Source organism: Mustela erminea, chromosome 9 (assembly GCF_009829155.1).
Source record: "Mustela erminea isolate mMusErm1 chromosome 9, mMusErm1.Pri, whole genome shotgun sequence".
Lineage (NCBI taxonomy): Eukaryota > Metazoa > Chordata > Mammalia > Carnivora > Mustelidae > Mustela > Mustela erminea.
In genome coordinates this window covers 69263223-69273253 of record NC_045622.1, presented here as the reverse complement: position 1 = coordinate 69273253, position 10031 = coordinate 69263223, and the positions used below count along the sequence as shown (strand labels likewise).

Below are 10031 nucleotides of genomic sequence, written 5' to 3'. Positions count from 1 at the left end.
CATGGGATGGGGAGTCAAAGGAGTACTTTGTGCATAAAAGAGACATGTGGGTGATTTCTAGCAACAGTGGGTGACCGTGTGGAGGATGGACTGAATGGGAACAAGGGTCCTAATTCAAGGGGCTCCTGAAAAAATAACTAGTCAGCGGGTAGAAGGGGGTGACTTTCCAACTAAACGATCTCACCAAACTGACCATCCACAGGTGAAGCTGGCTGCGCAGTCACCCTGGGAGCCCGTCAGCAGCATGGCACTGACAGTCCCAGCAGGTGCCAAGGATGCTGACACTGTGAAATTCCTACATGAGGCAAAGCATTAAACTCGGACATCCCAGGCTCTTTCCAGTACCAGGCATCTCTGATGCTACTGCGTCTATCACCCTACTCTCCACCAGTTAGAGTGTCCCTTCTGTTCATCCCTGTACTCCTAGGGCCTGGACTAGAGTCCAGCACATAGCAGCCACTCAATGAGTGCTCGTTAAAGGTATGAATGTTTCTGTTAAACATATTACAGGCTTTAGAGCCACACGCTTTTCTTCTCCGCACCCCAGAGGATAAGAAAAGTTGGACTGAATGGTATTGCTGACCTTTCCTGGCCTGTCCGTCTGTGGCAGCATCTCAGACTCTGAGCCACTGTTTCTCAAGGGCTTTGCAGGCTATGGGGAGGAGGAGGGGTGCTGATGGGGAGGAAAGGCAGGGCTGGGCAAGGGCAAACCTGAGTCAAGAGGAAGTGCACAGACAATCTCTGGGGCTGGGTCCAGAGTACTCTGCAAATAAAGGGGAATTGTCTTTGAGAGGTGTAGAGTTCTAATTCCAGAAAGGGATACTGAGGACCCATCCCATCCCAAGCATGTTGCCTCTGCTTCAAGGTCAGCCTCCTCGACAAAGCGTTCACAGGTCTTTAGGCTTTCCGGGGAGAAACACCATAAATAGCAGTAGGGACTCCTCTCAAATGTGTCAAAAACCCTTTCTTATCGTGATCAAGTTCACCAGTGACAACATTTCTTCACAGAGTTCCATGCAGGCCCCGCATTTATTATGTGTCCCCAGACACCCACCAGGCAGCTACTCCCCGTCCCCCTGAGGGTTTGCAGGATTGCCAACAGCCATGGGTTGGTTCACAGGGCCCATCTTTGCTACCAGATACAGACATGATGTCATACAAAAAGATGCACACTAGGTAATTTTGCAATAATTTTATTCTTTTTATTTAGATTTAATTTATTTCAGACAAGAATGTTTTTAATATTAAGCATGCAGATGTGTGTGTTTTCCATGCTCCTTATCCTATGAGTTGCATTCATTTTAAATTAAAGGAAATAGAGTTCGCTTCATGGTAACCTAGAAAAAAAAAACAAATAACAACCAGGATTTAGTAACTTATTAATTGTGAAAATATTGACATCTATTATCTCAATCAGTCTTTATATTAATCTAGCAAGTAGATAATATTGTTGCCCTTGATTCACAGATGGAGAAACTGGCTCAGAAAACATGTCTGACCCATGGTCATATGGCTAATAGAGGGGTCTCAGAGGCTTAACGTGTGGACTGCACCCCTGTACTACCCGGGTTTCCATCCTTCCAGCAGATACTAGAAGGGCAGTCACCTTCTTCCTGGAGCACTTCCACTGCTTAAGCCTTAACCTCCCTGCCTTGGCGATTGTAGACTTTGAATCCCATGCTGGTAGGCAGCAGGTTGGTGTTTGCCACACTTCCGGCTCTGCTCAGCAAGCCTCCCAGCCAGTGGGCCACACAGGTGGCAGAGCTGCAGGATCTCTTCTGGACGGTGACTCTAATTAGCAAGATGGAGAAAGAAGAGAAGACCTGTCAGTGAGACGTCACACTTACCAGTCCTAATCCCTCTGATCCCGGGAAGTCTCCTCCGTGCTGCCAGCCCAATTGCCAGAGTGGGGGATTTCATACCTTCCCTAACTGCTTTCAGAAAGGGATCTTTTTCTATGTGCTCTAACCATCGTCTCTGTGACCTCTATTGTCAGGGGAGCCTTAGAATCCTGGACCCCAGGCAGAGGTGAACCACGGCAGTGTGCTAGCCACTTGTCCAGCTTTGTTCTCTCTTACCTCTTGGGATATGCCTTCCTGGGCATGACAGGAGGGAGGGGATGCCCTGAGCTGAGCCGGGGGTGAGGGAAGCCTCACCTGGAGCCCTCAGTCTCCTGCTCCTGGGGCAGCTCCTGGGCCTTCATCTGCATCTGCACATACTCCTTCATCACTGCAGCCAGCAGGAGTCGCATTTCCTCCTCGTTGCGCACATCAGGGTCTGTAGGACTCTCCAGAGCAGACCTGGGGAGGGAAAGAAAACCCAATACAAGCTCTGAGACCCTGCCTGCCTCTCTCCAGAATAAGCATCCAGACTTCCTGGTAAAAACAACAGAAGCATTAGTGAGACTCAATGGGTTGTATGAAATTCATTGCTATTTTTCAATTATGGGTTACACATCTTTATATCAGAAAAATACACACTTCCCCGTTGCCCCTCTCACCAGTTAGTAAACTTTCAGCACACCAGAATTCTGAGAAAGGCATGGTCTGAGCAGTGGGAGGGGGTACACTCCCGGCAGGGCTGTCTTACCTGAATGGTGCCGCTTGGAGGACGCCCACCTGGTACAGGGCCAGGATGCTGAGAACCAGGAAAGGAGAGAACTTCCAGAAGCCCATGATGCTTCTCTGTAAGAGAAGAAAAATGTCACCTTCTGCAGCAGAGTAACAGCAGAGCTATCCTAGCAGGACAACTGGGTGAAGAGGATTCTGTCAGTAGCCCCCTCCCCACCACAGAGCACCCTCTCAAACTCACATCCTGGCCAGGTCTCCACGGAAGATAATCTCTGAGCACCCTGTCACCAAAGCAGCTCTCCTATCACAACCCAGAACTGTCTTCCCTGTGTGGGGCTTTTGCTCTTACCTGGCGGGGCATGGGGAGGTCTCTAAAAAGGGAATTATCTCTACCGATGGAGTCTTAGAAAAACCGAAGAAACAAATTCTACTTACCTGCTCCGCACTCTGGCAAAGAATTCCCTGCAAGAACCAAGCTTAGCAGAGTCTTAAATTGGGGCTAGGACTTAAAGCAGGGCAGAAAATGTCCCAGAACTCACTAAAGGGGCTTGCCATGCAAGGCTGCCTTCCTCTCCGTCTTTGAGCCTATTTGCCACCCACTGAGGCTGGCCAAAGTTCCGAAATGCTTTCCCAGGGACCACTAGGCACAAACAGGTCCGTGAGCACCCCTGCGTCCCGCTGTGCACACGGTATCTGTGGAGCTCCAGTGTCCCGAGCACAAGTGCGGCAAGGACAGCGAAGTGGGTCTCAGTGCGCAGTGAAGCAGGGAGTCCCGGGACTGAGACTGGCCAGTGTTACCTGAGGCAGGAGCCTGCGATGAATCGTAGAGTAACGGAGAGCAGCTACAAGAAAGACGAATGCAAAAGAGAGAGGGAAGAAGAAGGAGAGATAGACTCACACAGCAAAGTGGGAATCACGGAACTCACCTGGCAGCAGGCAGCAGGTGGCTTGGAGCCCAGGTGGTGGCAGCTGTGGCAGCGTTGGCGTCAGGCGGTGGCGCTGTGGAAGTCGCAGGGACTCTTGAGCGGAGCAGTGGCTCTGCTGCCTCCCAGCACCAGCAGCAGCTCTTATTCCCGCTGCTCTGGGTCTGGGGTGGTCCTGGAGCTCTGAACAACCAATGAGAGAACAGATTTCGTACCCTGATGGATTGTGTCACCCATTTACGTCCAGAACCTAGAACATTCCGCAGGACCATCCCACTTGTATTTGCATTGAGGTCATTGGTGGGAGTGGAGGGAGGGAGAGGGATGGTGGGGACCAGGAAAATACCCTTAATAGGAGCAGGAAGTTGAGGGCAGTTTGACGTCAAGGTAAATTTTACCCGCTTAGTTCCATTGGGTTATCAACGTGAGCCCCTCACCAACTCGGCAGTGCAGTCCTATAGGATAATAGCCAGGAAGCAAGACGTCCCAGCTCCCCAGGTCTGACCCTAGATCCCCCATCCAAGTGAGGCTTGGACAGTTAAAAACTTGCAGCAGCATTGACTCTGGGCACAAGCAGGGTGTCTGATGGTCAGTTGGAATCACAGAGAGGCAAAGCACATGGGAAGCAAGAGATGGGAGTGATCGCAAGAACTCTGTCCATAGAACTCAATTCCAAGGGGTACAGTTAAGGGCAATTAACTTCTCATCACCTCATCTATGAAATGGGGACCATATATATATTCCTGGCTTCAGAACATGTTGTCCTTAGTAGCCATGTGCCTGTACCCCAGCTACAGAGGGATTCAGAAGAGCTCAGGCCCAGAGAGGGATTCTGTGAAGTCAAAATCACAATTTTCCAGCTTCCCACCTTGTGTGGCTGCCTGGATTCCTGCTAGGTAGTCTGTCCTGCGGGTTAGGAAGAGCTGGAAGCCCTCCAGGGCCTGAGCCTGAAGGCGTTAGGCACTGCTGCTTCCCAAGCCTCCAAAGGGACTTCTAGCCCCCGGTCTCCCACTCCTGCCATCCAACATCTCTGGTTCCTCACCCCGTTAGAGCCATTTGCCCAGCTGCCCCTTGTTTCCGGCTGCTGTTTGTCAAGTTGTCCCCAGTGCGGGCAATCCCAGCCCCGTGCCCGCCCCCCCCGCACTTCCGTCCTTCACTAGAGAGTGGAGCAGGCTTGAAGGTACTGAGCATCGCCGCGGACGCTAAACTCACACGCAAAGCTTTCGCACAAACTCCTTTTGTCTCCAAACGTGTGCGCATTCCTCGGAGCACAAGCCGGTGCCAGGGTCCAACACCCGGGGCATCGACACGGGGTCATGAGGCTCATGCTCTGAGTCTCTCTCTCATGGGGTCGCATACACACAGGGCATAGTGATATCTGCTGAAATCATATCACTCTCAGTTGTAAGTGTGCTCTCTCAAGTGGCGCCTCCACTCTCTCCAGGACCCGCCGGATGGAGGGCTTTAGGACCCCTCCAACCTGATCTTTCCGCTCCCTGCTTGCTTGGTGGTCCTAGGTCCTGACTTGCTTCCCTCAGCACCTAGAGCGCAGAGAAAGAGGTTCTCACTGTCCCCTGGATCTCGGAGTCTGAGTGCAGCAAGTAAGCCTCAGCCTCTACATACTCTCCCCAGGCAGCAAACGTGACTGTGGCGGCAAGGTGGCCATAGTGGGAAGCGTGCCTGTGGCGGCAGCCGGGGTCCCCGCGGCAGCGGTGGTCCTCGCGACAATCATGGTATTGTAGGTGTAGTGGGTGGGAGACGACATCACGGGGCTGTGCAGCGCAGGCAGAGACCCCAGTTATGTGTGTCTCCCAGGCAGAGCGGAAATAATGCGCGGGTACGTCGTTTGTGATCCGGGCAACGATGCGCCCCTCTCCTCAGTCCCCAGAAGCTTTTGAATTTCATACAGAACAGCTGCCTTGGGTCACATCTCCTTCCCTTCTAATTTGGTGGCCACCGTCAAAGACATTTACTTTGTGAGATGCCTGTGTGCAGCTTTCTTTCATGTTAACTCCCGGTGCTGCCCCACCGTGAGGGAGAAAGTTCGGGACTGGGGATCCGGTATGTAAGACTCACTCTCCTCGAGGCGGACTGGCAGGGCAGCGAGTTCTTAAGACGTCCCAGTGTGAACTACAAAACCATTCTCCTCTGAGTCCATCCTTGATTTATCGAGTCAGTTCTAGGAAGTTTAGACCTTCACGTGTGCGGGCTGCTTAGATTATGTGCGGCTATCCTGGAACCTCTCTAAATTAAGGCTACACAGAACACGATCTAATATATAAGTCACCAAGGAAAATAGTGATTTTCAAATAGTCGTTTGACTAATTTGTTCTTGGTTTTGTAAACTTATTTCATCATTTGGTGTGAGGAGGTTCACAGTGTTGGACTCCATCCCCACCGGGACTCAGGCACTACCTCCCCGCCAGCGCCCCTCCCCGCGCCCCGCTGCTTGTCTTCTGCCTGGTAGCTGGGACCACCACAGCTGCAGGAATAGAGCAATGTTCCTCCCAGCTGCGGGTGCCTGTGTACACAGGTTCAGGGCTAGACCAGAGCCAGCACCAGGTCTTAATAAGATCATCTTTCACAAAGCTTGGTAAACACTGCTTCCTGGAGGGCAAGGCAAACAAACCATAGAAGTGCATTCTCAAAGAAATTTAGAAGATGGCCACCGACTTCCTGATCATCTTCCGAGGAGCCAGTTCCAGCTCTCAACGCGCTGTCAGGGAACCCCTACCATGGTGGAAGGCATGTGTCAGTATAACTAGGACTCTGCGTGCCTCACCCAGATCACTGACAAGACTACAGTCATGAGTGTGATGGATGCCTTCACCACCGGGGCGCCTTGGGCAGAGTAAGACCCCCACCACTCCCAAAAAGGACCATGGCACTCCCTAACAGTCCTATTTGAGGTGGTCTGAAGGCTGTGCCCCAAGTATTCTAGCCATTGTCCACGGAGGACAAACGGAAGGACCGTCCGTTGATGTGCTTGGGTCCTGTCTGTCTCCCGCTTTGTCTGGGTGGGGCTGGAGTCCCCACTTACTTTTTCCTGTCCTGCTGCGGGTGGAGAACTGGGAGTTTCAGCGAGTCAGGGATCCTCTCTGTCCCCGACTATCCTCTCAACCTTCTTGAATAAAATAAAGAGAAAAAAATGAATCAAAACCATTTCCCACTGAGCTCGTGCCTAATTATCAAGTGAAACCAAATTAGATCCTTCTTTGTACCCGTTGCTCTGAGACAGGCAATCCTTGAAACTTCTCTGGACTTCTCATGGGATCCCATGCACACACAGCATGATCATGATCAGCTTTCATCATACCTGCAGTAATTGTCGATTTTAAGCGCGCACCCTAAAACGCAATTATGCAGCACCTGGACCCACCCAACTGGAGGGTATTAGGACCCCTCCACCTGATCTTTCCACTCTCAAGCTCCCCTGGAAAGTCCAAAGTCCTGACTTGCTGCCTTCAGCACAAAGAGTGCCTAGAAAGAAGCTTCTCACTGTTGCCGGGATCTCCAAGTCTGAGCGCGCAGTGCACAATCCTCAGCCTCTACACACTCTCCCAGCGCGACTGCAAGTGAAGCCTTGCTGTTGTATTGGCAGCCCCCCGCTGCAAATCCCCCCACCCAGAGGGCGGGCTGTGAATGTGGTTGGTGAGGCTGCATCACGGGGCTGCGGATGCAGGCGGAGACCCCAGCCAGGCAGACTAGCCCCAAGTGTGCCGCGAGTGACGGGAACCAAGATGCATCCCTCTCCTCAGTCCCCAAAAGCTTTAGCACTTCAGGGCACACTGTCTTGGGCCATAGCTCTTTCCCTTCCCCGTTGGTGGCCTCTACTTGGGGATACCCTGTATCCACGACTTCCTCATTCAGCATTCCTCCTTTTTAACCCTTGGTGTGGCACTGCCATGAGAGAATAAAAGCTCCAGACTGGAGAGCTCTGTATGGTGTAGGTATACTGGCAAGGCTGGGGTGGGGGGGTTGGGGGGACCAGCAATAGCAGACCTGGTTAGTAGGATGCAAATGCACATGGGCACAGAGGAAAGGAAGGTGAGCTGAACAAGCGACATGACTCAGAGTGGTGGATCTAGGCTCAGTGCATCCTAGAGGCTGCACATAGACAGCCCCTGCTCAGACCTAGTCTGGGACTTTAGGTCTCAGCTTGGCCTTGAGCTTTGGCCCTAGGCTTTCCAACTGGAGGTGCAGAGCTGAACTGGTGAGTGCGACAGGGCAGAGACTGAGTGGCTTGGAGGTTGGGCTCTGCAACTTGAGCCTCTTGTAGGTGACTGTTCTCAGGTGCCACATCTTTTCACAGAAATTATTTCCACTCCAAGACTCAAGGTTTTAAACTGAAGAACCCTGTGAAGTCATTTGTAAATATATGTGTCCTGGCACTGCACTTTACTGATGAGAGATCCAACCATACCTTTCACCAGTGCAGTGGGGACTGCAGCGTGGGTAAGAAATGACTGTTCTAGTGGCCAATTTCATGACTACCTCACTTTGTAGGCTCAGGACTTTCCCTCTGGCTGCCCTGTGTGCCTTAAGCCTTCCAAGCCAACATTCATTCCTCTGAGATCGTTGGTGGCTACAAACATGGGTTGGTGGTGTGTGACCGTAATTAGGGTGTGTACCCGGAGAGTGCTAGGGTGACTTCCAGCAATTTCAAGCTTTACTTTGTCCATCTCAATCTCTCTACACTTATATCAAGGGAACAGTGTAGCGAGCCCAGAAAGAAAACTACGATTATATGATTGCTTAATCTATGACAAAGGGGGCAAAAATACGCAATAGGAAAAAGATTGTCTCTTTTCAAAATGATGTTGGAAAACTGGACAGCTTTATGCAATAAAGAATGAAACTGGACCAAGTTCTTATGACATACACAAAAACAAACTCAAATTGGATTAAAATGTGAGACCTGAAATCATAAAAATCCTAGAACACAACACAGGCACTAATTTCTCTGACACTGGCCATAGAACCTTTTTTCTAGATATGAGAACTCAGGCAAGGGGAACAAAAGCAAAAATAAGCTATTAGGACAATATCAAAAGAAAAATCTGCTGCACGATGAAGGAAACAATGCACAAAACCAAAAGACAACCTACTGAGTGGGAAAAGAGATTAACAAATGATATATCCAATAAAGGGTTAGCATAAAAAATATTTAAAGACCTTGTACAGCTCAACACCAAAAGGTAAAGAATCTAATTTAAAACGGGCAGAAGACAGGAAAAGACATTTCTTCAAAGAAGACATACACATGGACAACAGAAATATGAAAGACACTCAACATCATTAATCACCAGAGAAATATGAGTCAAAGCCACATCAGGGTGTCACATCACACCTATCAGAATGGCTCAAACCAAAAACACAGAAAACAACAAATGTTCACGATATTTTGGCAAAAAAAAAACAACAACCCTCGTGCAGTGATGGTGGGAATGTAGTGGGTACACCCACTGTGGAAAACACTATGGCAGCTCCTCAAGTATTAGAAATGTAACTGCCATGTGATCCAGTAATTCCACTATTCCATGTTTACCCAAAGGATATGAAGACACTAATTTGAAAAGACAAATGCACCCCTTTATCTATTGCAACGTTATTTACAATTGCCAGATATGGAGGCAACTCAAGTGTCCATTGATAGATAAATGGATAAAGAAGATGTGGTATATACACAGTGGGAAATGACTCAGCCATAAAAAGGAATGAAATCTTGCCATTTACGACAGCACAAATAGGTCTAGATGACATAAGGCCGAGTGAAAGGAGTCAGTCAGAGAAAGATAAATACCATAGGATTCCACTCTTATGGGTAACTTAAGTATCAAAGCAAACAAAGGAAAAAACAGAAACATAAAAATGGACTCTAAAATAAGGAGAGCAAACTGGTGGTTGCCAGAGGGGAGGTGGGTGGGAGGATGGGTGAATAGGTTCTTCTTGTGATGAGTAATGAATAGAATGGTTGAATCACCATCCATGCCCCCAAAACTAATATGTAATACGTAAACTGTATTATAATTATGCTAGAATTTTAAAAATAATAAACATTAAAAAAAATAAAATAGGGCCCCCTGGGTGACTCAGTCAGTTAAATGTCTGACTCTTGACTTTGGCTCAGGTCATGATTTCAGAATCCTGAGCTCAAATCTCCCATTGAGCTCCTCACCAAGTGTGGAACCTGCTTAAGGTACTCTACTTCTGGGCGCCTGGGTGGCTCAGTGGGTTAAAGCCTCTGCCTTCCACTCAGGTCGTGATCCCAGGATCCTGGGATCAACCCCCACATCAGGTTCTCTGCTCAGCGGGGAGCCTGCTTCCCTCTCTCTCTCTTTCTCTGCCTGCCTCTCTGCCTACTTGTGATCTCCATCTGTCAAATAAATAAACTCTTAAAAAAAAAAAAAAAGATACTCTCCTTCTCCCTCTGCTCCTCCCTGCTCACACACTGCCTCTCTCTAAAAATAATAAAATAAAATAATAAAATAAAATAAAATAAATGTCATTTGACTATTTATCCCTTGATTTTATGATC

At 49.3% G+C, this 10031-nt stretch overlaps 1 protein-coding gene across 1 annotated transcript; it reads right to left on the bottom strand.

Annotated features, from left to right (window-relative positions):
• Window positions 1-1229: 1229 nt before the first annotated feature.
• On the bottom strand, window positions 1230-6607 carry LOC116599260 (calcitonin receptor-stimulating peptide 1-like). Its single transcript, XM_032359039.1, has 6 exons — window positions 6534-6607; window positions 3497-3676; window positions 2590-2684; window positions 2157-2300; window positions 1607-1791; window positions 1230-1337 (listed from the first exon to the last, which is right to left on the bottom strand). Exons 3-5 carry the CDS (start codon window positions 2673-2675, stop codon window positions 1632-1634), a joined length of 390 nt encoding a protein of 129 aa, XP_032214930.1. The 5' UTR covers window positions 2676-2684; window positions 3497-3676; window positions 6534-6607; the 3' UTR covers window positions 1230-1337; window positions 1607-1631.
• Window positions 6608-10031: the final 3424 nt, after the last annotated feature.

What these genes read in the sequence shown, in the direction of transcription:
- LOC116599260 (XM_032359039.1), bottom strand. Translation starts at nt 2,675, where the DNA reads ATGGGCTTCTGGAAGTTCTCTCCTTTCCTGGTTCTCAGCATCCTGGCC. An exon ending in CTCCAAGCGGCACCATTCAG is followed by an intron (nt 2,301 to 2,589) that starts GTAAGACAGCCC and finishes TTCCCTCCCCAG; the next exon opens with GTCTGCTCTGGAGAGTCCTA. An exon ending in CAGGAGACTGAGGGCTCCAG is followed by an intron (nt 1,792 to 2,156) that starts GTGAGGCTTCCC and finishes CTTGCTAATTAG; the next exon opens with AGTCACCGTCCAGAAGAGAT.